The 13,002-nt window shown below is 36.3% G+C and overlaps 1 protein-coding gene across 7 annotated transcripts in view; it reads left to right on the forward strand.

The window, feature by feature from the left end:
* phc2a (polyhomeotic homolog 2a (Drosophila)) overlaps positions 1-13,002 on the forward strand; it is a 44,343-nt gene that overhangs the window by 17,669 nt on the left and 13,672 nt on the right. For 4 of the 7 annotated variants that reach the window (XM_067446291.1, XM_067446287.1, XM_067446288.1 and 1 more), the window contains 6 exons: positions 2,120-2,348; positions 4,479-4,622; positions 6,376-6,453; positions 6,704-6,865; positions 7,731-7,883; positions 7,969-8,281. In XM_067446291.1, the coding sequence (XP_067302392.1) occupies positions 2,184-2,348; positions 4,479-4,622; positions 6,376-6,453; positions 6,704-6,865; positions 7,731-7,883; positions 7,969-8,281 (1,015 nt within the window). In that variant the 5' untranslated portion in view covers positions 2,120-2,183. The remainder of the gene's footprint in view (positions 1-2,119; positions 2,349-4,478; positions 4,623-6,375; positions 6,454-6,703; positions 6,866-7,730; positions 7,884-7,968; positions 8,282-13,002) is intronic. The other 3 variants (XM_067446292.1, XM_067446293.1, XM_067446294.1) reach the window with 3 other exon arrangements.

Consider the following 13,002-nt stretch of genomic DNA (forward strand, 5'->3'; position numbering starts at 1 on the left):
TAGGTTATTCCAATTTGAAGGTGCAACAAACATGAAAGCTTTTTTGAACATCTCAGTCCTGGCTTTAGGTACATTCAATGAAATAATTTTCTGGGACCGTAAACCATAAGTACTCTGTGTAAAAGAAAGTAAATCAGATATGTAACCTGGTAGCCTGCCTATGACACCCTTATATATAAAGATATAAAGGTGAGTAAGCCGGCGACTTGACAAAGAGGGCAAATTCACCGAGGAGTAAAGTGTACAGTGATGAGTGAGGGGTCTACAATTCGAGATAAATCTTAAAGCGCCATGAAACACAGAATCCAACATCTGAAGATACTTTGATGGAGCATTCATATACAGCAGATCACCATAATCAATCATAGATAGAAATGTGGCATGGACTAGCCTTTTTCTGGCAGAAAAAGTAAAACAAGATTTGTTTCTAAAGAAAAAACCTAGCTTCAGTTTCAACTTTTTCACTAGATTCTGTAAATGAAGCTTAAAAGAAAGGTCATCATCAATTAAAAATCCTAAATATTTATAAGATGAAACTACCTCAAGTTTATTACCCTGATCAGTAACAATATTCAGGTCTGACTCATTTTCCAATTTCCTTGCGTTTGAAAAGACCATTACTTTGGTCTTCTCTGCATTAAGCACAAGCTTTAATTGATAAAGCTGAGCTTGCACTCTATTGAAAGCAGTTTGCAAGCATTCTTAATGGTAGTTGCAAAACAATAAATAACTGTATCATCCGCATAAAAATGGAAAAATGCATGTTGGACATTTTCCCCTATACAGTTTATATAAATGGTGAATAAAAGTGGCCCAAGAATGGAGCCCTGTGGAACCCCTTTACAGATAGATACATAGTTTGACATTAGGCCATCAACTTGCGTAGCTTGAGTCCTGTCAGCGAGGTAGTTGATAAACCAGCCCACAGAGTGCTGAGACATGCCTATACTGATCAGTCTCTGAACTAGTATGCTATGGTCTACTGTGTCAAAAGCCTTGGACAAATCAATAAACAGTGATACACAGTGTTTCTTTTCATCCAGCGCTTTGACTATGTCATTAATTACTTTTATAGCAGCAGTGGTAGTGCTGTGTTTTTTCCTAAAACCAGATTGATACTTAGATAAAATTGACTGAGCATTTAAATACTCCTTCACCTGTTCACCAACCAAAGATTCCAATACTTTGGCCAACGCTGAGAGTTTGGAAATGGGTCTGTAATTATCTGGCAAGGTAGGGTCACCTCCTTTCAAAAGTGGTAAAACATATGCAGACTTCCAAACCTTTGGAATTTTGTTTGTGACTAGTGAAAGATTAAAAAGATGCGTCAGAGGTTCAGCTAGGATATCTGCAGCTAATTTTAAAAAGAAAGGCTCTAAGTGATCTGGGCCAGCAGGTTTTCGAGGATTTAATTGTTTCAGGGCTTTATGAACATCAGCAACAGAGAAAAGGTTAAAATTGAAAGTTTTTTTTCAATTTTACAACTATGATGCATAGACGGGACATCAGCCCGTCTATGCATCAGCCTAATAAACATGTTGTTGTTTATCTCCTTAAAGGGCTAGTTTACTCTAAAATTAAAATTAAGTCATCATTTACTCACCCTGGTGTTGTTCAGGTCTTAACAAGAAATGATTGCTTTGTTCACATCATTTGTACCTCTCATTCTGACTGTCAGTGTCAACTAAAAATTCCGGAATTCCAGTCTGGGGATATTCAACTCTGTGAATTAAGTACAAATAAGCTAAAAGCAACCATGCACAGAAGCCAAGGTCAGGATTTTCTTTAAATAATAGGCTACATTGGAAAAAAAATTGTTTTAACCAAACGCTGGCTAGACCAGCTCCACCTCTGTGGATCTAATGCTAGGGGGATGCTCCAAGCTCTACCAATTGCCTCTGTAGTGAGCAGCCTCTCGTCAAATCCCAAACACTGACTGACTGTATAAATATGCCATTGGCATACTGATCAGAGACCACAATAAAACTTCATCCAGAAAAAGAGAGATCTGTGTACATTATAGGTATGTTTTAAAACCCGAAAACATGAGATTTTCACAGTGACGTGTTAGCAGAATAAAGAACAGCTTTCAATGTTTTTGCCGTTCTGTCTTTCTCAGCTGGAGGGGAGTGTGAAGGATCGACAGTAGCCGTGGATCGGGCACAGGGAGGCAGAGGCTCCCTATGGAGAAGGAGCAGGGCAGCGTGGCCTCCAGTGCCAGTGCCACCCTCCCAAGCACCACCTCAGCCTCCACCGGCGGCAGCGCCATATCAAACTCCTCCAGCAGACAACAGGCTGTGCCTCAGATATCAGTCTATGGAGGAATCACGGACAGACAGACCGTTCAGGTAGAATCTCAAGTCACAGTCAGTCTCTGCGACTGCGAGTCCTTCATATGGCCCATAAATTTGCATTATCCTCTGGCGCCATCTACAGGCAGCAACCGCCTCTGAAATCTGGATCTCATTAATGTGATGCTCCTCTTTTGTCACATCTGTATTTAGTGATGTGTATTTAGTTATACAATATGTTATAACAAATCTAATATATTTTGATCCAATATAGAAGACTTTTATTCTCCAGTATCCTTGAATATTCTCAGTGATAGTCCAGAACTCTCACAGCTGACTAGCAGTGATTGGTTGCACAAAACAGTACCTCTGTTGTCAGCTAAATTTGAATGGTAGTATGGGCTACCACTGAGCACATGGTCAGTAAGAATCCAGATATTCAAGAGAGCTCAATATTTCATCTTTTCAGGGGGAAATATATTTTCTTTTGGTAGTATGTACATTTTTAAAAAATATTGATATTAGCCTATATTTAACTATCATGCTTCTTAATAACAATGTGTACATTTTTATCTTTTTCTTTTTAGATTTGTTTTAAGAATACCTATCCACAGTCTTATTTTAAGAACAATAATTTATTTATTTAGTGAGCAAGATGTATTTTTACGTCGTTATTTTAATAACTTACAATTAGCAATTAGCCTATGTTAGTTAACAGAACAACAATTCTTCATGTAACTAATGTACAACATTTGATTTTAGAAATATTGTAGTAAATGTTGAAATTAAGATTAACCAATATTAACTAAAGTTAATAAATGCTGTAGAATCATTGTCAATTGTAAGATCTTCTCAAACTAATGTGGTAACTCATTTTGTGTGACTAACTTAATGTGTGTAACCAATTTTAACAAATGAAGCCTTATTGTAAAGTGTTACCATTATCATTAAATAATTATAATTAAAACAATCCTATTAATTTATGAGGATAGGAACATGAGCTATTAAAATTGGTTACACAAGTTTTTTTCCTGAAAAAAACAAGACAAAAATACTGAATTAGACAATATTTTTTTTGCAATTTAGAAACAATTTGCAATTTATCAAGTTTCATTTATTTGTTTAGCCGATGCTTTTATCCAAATGTCTTATAAATGCAAATAATTCAACCAGCAATAGCTGAAACAGAGAATACAATAAAAACAGTGGTCCTGTAATATTCATTTATATATATATATATATATATATATATATATATATATATATATATATATATATATATATATATATATATATATATATATATATATATATATATTTCACTTGTGGGTGCAGGACACTATAGACAATTTATGTAAATGAGGACTGCAAAATAAAGTAAACTGAAATATTACACCCAGCAATTCTCCATACAGTGGAATACTAGTAAAAATGTATCAACATTTGGGACCAAAATGATCCAGACACTTTGACCTGACCATGCTTTGCTTAATGTTTTTTCTTTAATTGCTAATGCGACCTTTTACACCACAGACTGAACGAAATGAAGCTTTGCTTGGTAATTGGTTGATCTGAATTGGTATTATCTAATAGTGTATTTAAATGTAACAGCTTACAGCTGATTTGTTGATTGTGATCCATTACATTCCTTTCTATCAAAGTTATCTGACATTATCAAGATTAATTTGTTCTGTATCACTCTTTTTCTTGTCATATTTTATCACCCTTTTATAGTGAATACACTTTGATAGTGACAAAAAAGGTTAAAGGTGTCTGAATACATTTTGATTTGACTTTAGAATAATACAAAAAAAGGTTAATTTTAAAATTGATAGCCCTGACGACAGTGTGTAGAGATCCTGTTAGGTGGGATAATTTAGCTCTGAAGGGAATGTCCTGATGTCAGGCTGCTGTGATGGATGGCGGTGACCCCACATGCCATACCATGACTCAGGCATGCAGCCGTGCTGGTGCGCACCCGGTGAACTTCTATGTTTACAAACGGGACACTACATTCTTTCTTTCTGCATGAAACATTATGTTCTGGTTACACATGATACAATGAGAAATGCTTTCCTTTACACCTCTGTGGTTTAAAATACATCATAAATAATATGTGCCATCGGTAGACAGGGGGCATAATATTATTGACATATTAATTTAATTGTCCCATCTCATCTTGCTCAGGTCATCCAGCAGGCCTTGAACAGGCAGCCCAGCACAGCGGCAGCTCACTATCTACAGCAGATGTATGCAGCTCAACAACAACACCTCATGCTACAGACCGCAGCACTACAGCAACAGCACCTGAGTCTGGCTGCAGTGCAGCAGGTGGGCATACATGCCATAGGCAGATACATTTACTGTGGGACCCCAAAGCCATTACAAATTATTTGCTTTAAGCTGCACCCGAGCTGCATGAACTCCATCAGTTTGTGTAAAACCTAATAATCATGTATTCTGCCATGATTTAAGTTTCAAGAACATCTGACCATTTGTACAATATTTACATGATCAGTGCCATACATTTTAAAATCTTTCTGTTTAATTCCAGTATCAAATTAGATTTCGAATCACACTGTACATCAACATGTGTATCCTTTAAATGCTTGCTCAAGCTTATTGGCAATGCATAATTAATATTTCCTCGAAATTATTTCAGAGATCTAACAAACTAATATTGTCACGTTTGATCAAGATTGTTTGGTTTGTCTCTCTATGAGGAATCCTACCAGATCTCTCAACATGCTAATCAAACAGAGGGGAAAATATGCATGCATGTGTCAGGTAGTGGTTTACTGTCTGTATCTGAAGATTGACAGGTAGTGGTTAAAATACAATACTGTGTGAAGATGAAGAAATTGGATTAAAGCACATGCGGTCTAATGAAAATCACATATGGTTCTTTACGGATTGTGCAGTGAGTAACTCATGTACAGGGTCATTCATCTCTTCTGACAAGTATTGATGTGGGATTCCTTGCAATGGCCAGAGGCGTGTTTTGCATCGTTTAACAAAAATCTGCTCTGGCAGAGCCACATCTTTTGAATATTTTAGGAAGCCAAGTGGAACAAGCAATTCTTAACTTTAAGAAACTATTGAGTCATACCTTTGGCCAGCATGTCAAGCTTCACATCAATTATTTTTTGAGTGGTTTATTGCTGTGAATTAAAGAACTAAAGTCAACTAAACCATTGCTTTTGACGATTAGGTTATATGTGGGTGTATATAAGTTAATTTTGATATTTTTAACCAACTTTTGACATTTCTATAATATCACAGATTTATATGTATTGTCATAAAACATAAAAGCAAACCAGTTGTTACCACCCACATCTCATAATTCATCTGATACATTGCTAATACTGTTAATTTTTCATCTGAAATGACGTCAAGTTCCTAGAGGATTATGTCATTACAAAACTAGTGTGCAAGGAATATTGCAGAAGAATGGAAAGTGAAATTGAGAACACTGAGAAAAACTATAAAATATTTAACAAAAGATTTCCAAGAAAACATGTTTTTTTATTTTTTTATTGGAACATAGGAAAAAGGGAAACACATGGAATATTTCTTAATAAATTGGCAATATTTCATGTTAGTTCGTTAGTAAAATTGTAAAAATGGCAACGTGCAAAAACCAAAATTCAGATTCACTTAACCCTAGGTTCACTTAAGATGTTGTGAAATCTAAAATATATATTTTTTACTACCGTTGAATACTAAAGTCCCTTGATAGGTACCTGCTGAGAGTGCACTGAATAGATACACTGCATCTGCACAAATAATTTATTTGGAAACGGTTAACAAATAACGGCTTTGTTGTATTTTTAAAGATGAAACATAATTTGGACCCTGAGAATGGAAATGCCTTTGGGGAGTACAGTAGAGTAGAATGTATTGTGTGGTTGTAGTGTTGAGTGGCAGGCTGCTCACACTGTGCTGTGGGAACGAGGGATCTGTTTCCTACCCCTCTCTCTCTAGCTCAGTGCTGTTGTTATTGATTAATGAGTACTGGGTTTGACTTGTGACCTATCTCTGTGTCCTTCCCTCTTTCACCATCTCTCTCTCTCATTCCCCATAGGCTAGTATAGTGGCAGGAAGACAAAGCTGTAATCGGAATGGCACTACATCCCAGCAGACTGTGGCCTCCCAAACCACTGTAAGTATTAGTAATCCTGACATTGATATCTCACTCAACAAGTCTGCAGTCCTACAGAAAAAAATGGCACTTGGTATTACTTACATAAACCATTTTTTCTATACACATGCACATATTGTAGCTTTCTTAACTCCTGGCTGAATGTGATCATTCGTAACACGTTGATTTAGAATATGATTTAATATGTTGACAACACACCTCTCAGCAAATAAAAATCCTATTTTGTTAAGATTTTTCCTTGTTGAAACAGATAAACCTGGCCACATCTCCAGCAGCAGCTCATTTGTTGAGCCGAGCCCAGAGCGGGAGCTCTGTTCCAGTCTGCATTGCCCAACAGGCCGTTCTGCTGGGAAACTCCTCCACACCCACACTCACCGCCAGCCAAGCACAGATGTATTTACGAGCTCAGATGGTAAATCCTCTTACACACGCTCATCCACATTTACAAATGTGCTTTCTAAATAAAGACTTCTAATGTTTTTACATAATGAACACTGGAGGATGATGTCCTTAAGAAACTAGCTAAAGGAATACTGTAAAAGGATCTTAAATGATATTGAGAAAACTGGAGAAAACTAAAATCACCAATTTGAACAAATGATACCAATAAAATATGATGTTTTGTTTAAAACATTTTGATTAGAGAAATGGAAAACAGAAGAAACACCTGTAATATAATAATAAATTGGCAGTGTTTCATGATAGTTTGTTTTTTTGTTAAGTGAGCATATGAATTCTTCAGCCCTTTTTGTTGGGAATTGTGGAGTGATCCAATTTCAAATTTTATACTGTATGAATGGATCATTTTGGTTCCCTAATTACAGTGCTTACTGTAGTGTTGGTTATAAACAATGTCAAATGCACAGCTGCTGGATATTCTTCACATGAATAAATAGTATTTTTCTTGAAATGGAAAAAATTATTGGTATTTTGTCTGTACATGTGTTCCATCTTACAACATTGTTTTCATTTGGCCTGGGATTTTAAATGTGGCACAGCTGCAACTCTTTCAAAAAACCAATAAGAGTCAGGATGGTGACCAAAATGTTTTCACTGGCACATCAACTCTATTTCCTCCCAGTTTTTGGCTGGCAACTGATTAGCAGTAAATGAGATGTTTGAGATCTGCCAAAATTTGAAATGAAGTCCTTTCAGCACTATAACAGCTGAAATGGCTCAAATGTGCTCTTTGATTTCAAATTTGATAGCCTAGTATTCGTTATATAAATGTGATTCATACATTCAGATAAAGCAACCATTTTTGGTGTGATTTCCAGGCACAGCAAACTAATCTTGTGCAAGTTGCTAGAAGCCTAGGACGAGCTGTTCCTTTGTCCCCCCAGCTTATCTTCACCCCAACTGGCTCCGTTGCAGCAGTTCCGCCAGAAGCTACTGCTCTGTCAATCAATACGTCTCCCATTGGTGGACAGGTAAGCGCAACATGAGGTGCCTGATTTACAGTATACCGCAATATCATGTTTTTTGGTTGCCACACCAAAATCTCTCTCCGCTTAGGTGCAGAACTTGGCTCTTCGAGGCCAGCAGGGGGTGCTCACTTCCTCCCTCTCTCAGTCTCAGTTACAGAGCCTAAATGTGAAACAGTCCCCCGGGGCGTCAGCGCAGATTTCTTTGACTAGCCAGCCATTGGCTCGACTGAAGAGTCCTGGAGCAGAGCCGAATCCTCAGGGAGCTGCTGCAAAGGGCTGTCCTGCAGAAGCGTCCTCAGAGACTGTGGGAAAAAACGACAAAACCAGTGACCTCACAACACGGGAGCTGAACGTGTGTCCCAATGTGACCTCAGTGGCGGGTCATCCCCTCATCAGCACAGGTGGGCCATCACTCTGCAGTTGCTGTGTGCTTTTTCTCTTTTAAATAGGGTTATTATAGTTAACAAAAACTAAAACCATAAAAGAAATCTTTACCTGTAATACAAAATGTTTTAACTAAAATTAAATCTATAAATACAGTGGGTACGAAAAGTATTCAGACCCCCTCAAATTTTCACTCCTTGTTATATTGCAGCCGTTTGCTAAAATCATTTAAGTTATAAAAATTCTCCTCAATGTACACTTACAGCACCCCATATTGACAGAAAAACAGAAAAACACTGAACTGTTGACATTTTTGCAGATTTATCAAAAAAGAAAAACTAAAATATCACATGGTCCTAAATAGGGATGCCACAATTCTCAATACAATATTGAACTGTTCAGTACGGCATTCACGGTTTAATACGCGCTTGTGAATTGCGTTTTTTTCCGGTTTTGCTCATTTAATTAATTATTTTCCTACAAATTCTATCAATTGCCTCCATCCCAATATACTGAACAATGCGACATGCATTCACATCGCACGTTAGTGGTAAAGTTATACTCATGGGGAACTATAGTTATTCACAATCACGAAAGTTCATTATTTGCATGCGTTTTAAAGCCTTGACGGTTAAACATTCATGTCTTGTGCTTATTCACTGTTTTAACATGCACTTTTCTGAGAGCGCGCACTAAACGCCTGTCAAACACACGTGATTACTGGACTAAGTAGTCGTCTTACTGCGTTAATACACGGCCGGTTATGTCTAAAGTGAAAGTAAAATCAGCATATGTCTGTATATTAGATGCACGCAGGTCTCTAATATTGTTTCAAACCTGTATTCATTTCTTGAGGAGTTTTCATATTTTTTTTATGAAGTTTTAAGTTTAAGTAGGTTTTTCAATTATTTAAATTATAATAAAGGAAGAGTTTTGCAATAAAAATAGTATTTTTTCTCCTAAAAGGGTTAGTTCACCCAAAAATGAAAATTTGATGTTTATCTGCTTACCCCCAGTGCATCCAACATGTAGGTGTCTTGTCTTTCGTCTGCGGGCTCTGAGACACAAGTCATTCATGATGTAGGAAAAAAAGCCATAGTGGCTTCCCCGAGAGCAGCAACTTCCATTTTTATTAAGATATTTTGCGCTAATTAGCCAGGAAGTGACCAGAGGTGGGTAGAGTAGCCAAAATCTTTACTCAAGTAAAAGTACAAGTACTTACGGAAATATTTACTCAAGTAAAAGTAAAAGTAACAATCGTAATAGTTACTTGAGTAAGAGTAAAAAAGTATTAGATGAAAAAACTACTCAAGTACTTAGTTACTAGTTACTTTCTATCTGATTGATAAGATCCAAAAACCCTGAATTTCAGACTACTTAGAGAGCTTTCACACACCTCCATATATATATATACACATATACATATACATATATATATATATATATATATATATGTATATATATATATATATATATATATATATATATATATATATATATATATATATATATATATATATATGTGTGTGTGTGTGTGTGTGTGTGTGTGTGTGTGTGTGTGTGTGTGTTTAATGGTTAAACAGTGTAAATTAATGGTGTGCTGGGCTAACCACAGCTCTTTTTAAAACATACTTTGTTCTTATATTTTTATAAGTATATGCATTCTTAGAAATAGAGTCCCATTTTTAAATGTAGACTGTTGTCTGTCCGGATATGTGTATAAATGCAAGATGTCACATTAGGCTATTCAATTTGTTTCGTTTTTAGCCTGATCTCATCAGTACCTATGGCAACGTTTATGCAAACCACAAAATATGTACCAATACGTACATATTGCGACAGTTTCAAAGTGAAATGTCCACTGGGTGGCGCTAAAAGCTTATTTTTTTCCAGAACAGATTGCGTGAATCTGACATGCTTTGTTACGTTGTGTTTTTAACGTACACCCACACTAAACCTACCCGAAAGTGTTAACAAAAGCAAATGTGACAAAAATAAAATTGTGTCCATGTATTTTTAGCTTGTGTTTAGAACTCGTCTTTGAGCTCTTTTATCATGACTCGTTCTTCATGGGGTTCGTTCTCAAGCTTTTCGCATTGCAAACAAATCTGTATCAGCTGAGCTATCGAGCAAATCTGGTGAATCAGAAAAGCAGAACATGGAGCTGTGACGCAAAATTCAAAATGTTTTAGTTTACAAACCATAGACTAAAAAAATGCAGTTTTTCTGCCTATAGTGTTCATTTCTGTTGGAATTTCTGCAGTGTGTATTGGTACGTATTTTGTGGTTTGCAAAAACATTGCCACAGGTACATTTTGCCAATGAGGTTGCTCGTTTTATGAGAAAAAAAAGATATGTAAATGTGCAGATGTGAACGTTTGTTTGTGGACGTGTGTTCGGAGGATTCAAACGATTTGTCAATGCTTGCACAAGAGCGCATATGAGGAAAACACTCGGACAGTGTGTGAAATAGTATTACAATAAAGGAAAAGTGCCCATAGTTACCAAATTACCATTAATAGTGTTCAAATATAGGCATCATTGTTACACTTACCACTGCTTTCTCAGGTTGGAGCTGGAATTATGCTGAGATGTCAGTTCATATTGGTGCACACAGCATGCATTAAATTATGAAACTGTTCTTTTTGACATCTTGGACTGAAAACAGGCTGAACTTGAGGCCACGTACGGGTGATCTGCCGCTCACACACATCTCCCTCTGCTTCGGCCATCATCTTCTGACTAAACGCGCGCTAATTTTATGCGGGTGATGCGTATCCACCTCTCGCGAAGCAGCCTCTCCAACGTTTCGCGAGACTTGCGAACAAGTCATAACTTATTTTAAAATATATAATTAATTATCACCATTGACAGTAGCGGAGGAACGCCACCGAATGTAACGAAGTAAAAGTACAGTTCTTTCACCAGAAATGTACTTGAGTAAAAGTAAAAGTACCCATTTTTAAATATACTCTAAAAGTACAAGTTACCCAAAAAATTTACTCAAGTAAATGTAACGAAGTAAATGTAATTCGTTACTACCCACCTCTGGAAGTGACAAATTTGTATTCTTGAACATATGGGATGAAACATTTCTTTGCAATTTTTTTGGGTAATAGTTAAATTCGCAACTTTGGAAATGGATGGAAATATAGCTAGTGATAGGCTCCTAAAATAACACTGGTCTTAACGTGCAAGCAGCGAGGGGAGGATCCAGTGAAAGTGCACCCTCTCGATTATCTCACTAATGGAGGAGTGAAAGCAACAAGAAAAGCTCAAGTGAGAGGGACATCTGGCCTTGAGCATTAAACAGGGTGTTGGGTTGCTGTGGCCTCGGTGTTGAGGTGCACACTGGGCACACTTGTTTCATGATAGCACACCTGTTTTGTGTGCATTTGTGGTTGGTGGGAATTGTTTGCGCCCTCCAAAGCCAGGCTTCCCTGAAAGGATATCCTTTATCACAGACAGATGTACAGCCTTTTTGGCTCAATGACACAATTCGCCCCACATGCTAGTTAAGTGAGATGTTGGTAAAGTGATCCCTGAATATCTGCCATTTGTTTAGTAATATGCATTAACAATTTATTTATTAACATTACTGAGCTGCTTTCTCAGTACTGCATGTTATATGTCAATAGTAATTATTGATATATTGATATATATCAGTTAGGTAGTTTTTAATTCAACAGTGGGGTTTTTTTGGAACAATTTTCCCTAGTTTTACATAAATATTATATTTGCTGTCATTTAACACTTACTTAAGTTAATCTTTAAAAACACTAATAATTTAATAACACTGTTAGATGTAATCTTGTCTCAAAAAATCTCAAAAAGAATGTCATTTACATATACTGTACATTATAATGTTGTGATGCCCAATTTATTTTAATTTATGTAGATAAAATAATAGCATATAATAGTCATTTTAATGGAATGTTTTAACCATAGGCTTTTTGAGGCTGACCCCACCACATCCAGAAATGTATTAAATAAAAAGAAAAAAGAAAAACACCAAATCGTCCTTGAGTCACAGGAAAACTATAACAACATTCACATGTGTAGTTATTTGTTGTGGTATAAACAAAAAAGAATGGTCTGTGTGAACTAAACAGAGATTTTGGAGTATAAATGGCTATTCGATCAGGACACATCTGTGCTTTTTATTGTTAGTCTATGTATCAGACAGATGCCTTTGGCTTTTCCATCACATCTTGTTTTTTTTTAGCATTTTGTTTCATTAGCATAAGGGGCCAATCAAACAGAGAACTTTTGTTGCATCTAAAAATGCAAGACACATGGTAAAAAAACGCACAACCTTGAGAAGCCTTTTTTTTATTCAGCTTGTTTAACTTGAGCGCTACGTTTTTTTAAACGCTGTTATCAAACGATGAAATGCATGAGTGGAACAGTCAAACACATTTGTTGCATGATGTTCACATAGAAAAACAATGGAAAAGCAGCACAATGCAAAGCAAAAAAGCGTTCTGTGTGAGCAGCATGTCAAATTAAAAATTGTTACACATAAAACTGCATCTTAAAAAAAACACTGTTTCATTCTCTTTTCAAACACAAGAATATATTCTGTGTAAACGGCCCATAAGAAAGACTTTTTAAGCTTACATCAAGATATTTTGCTTCTTGTTCTTCCATTTCTTGCCCAATAATCTCATAATGCATAATCCACCACAGTCGTATTAATAGCAACAAGCCACACTGCAGGACAAGCCAAGACCACTAC

This window comes from Pseudorasbora parva, chromosome 6 (assembly GCF_024679245.1).
Source record: "Pseudorasbora parva isolate DD20220531a chromosome 6, ASM2467924v1, whole genome shotgun sequence".
Lineage (NCBI taxonomy): Eukaryota > Metazoa > Chordata > Actinopteri > Cypriniformes > Gobionidae > Pseudorasbora > Pseudorasbora parva.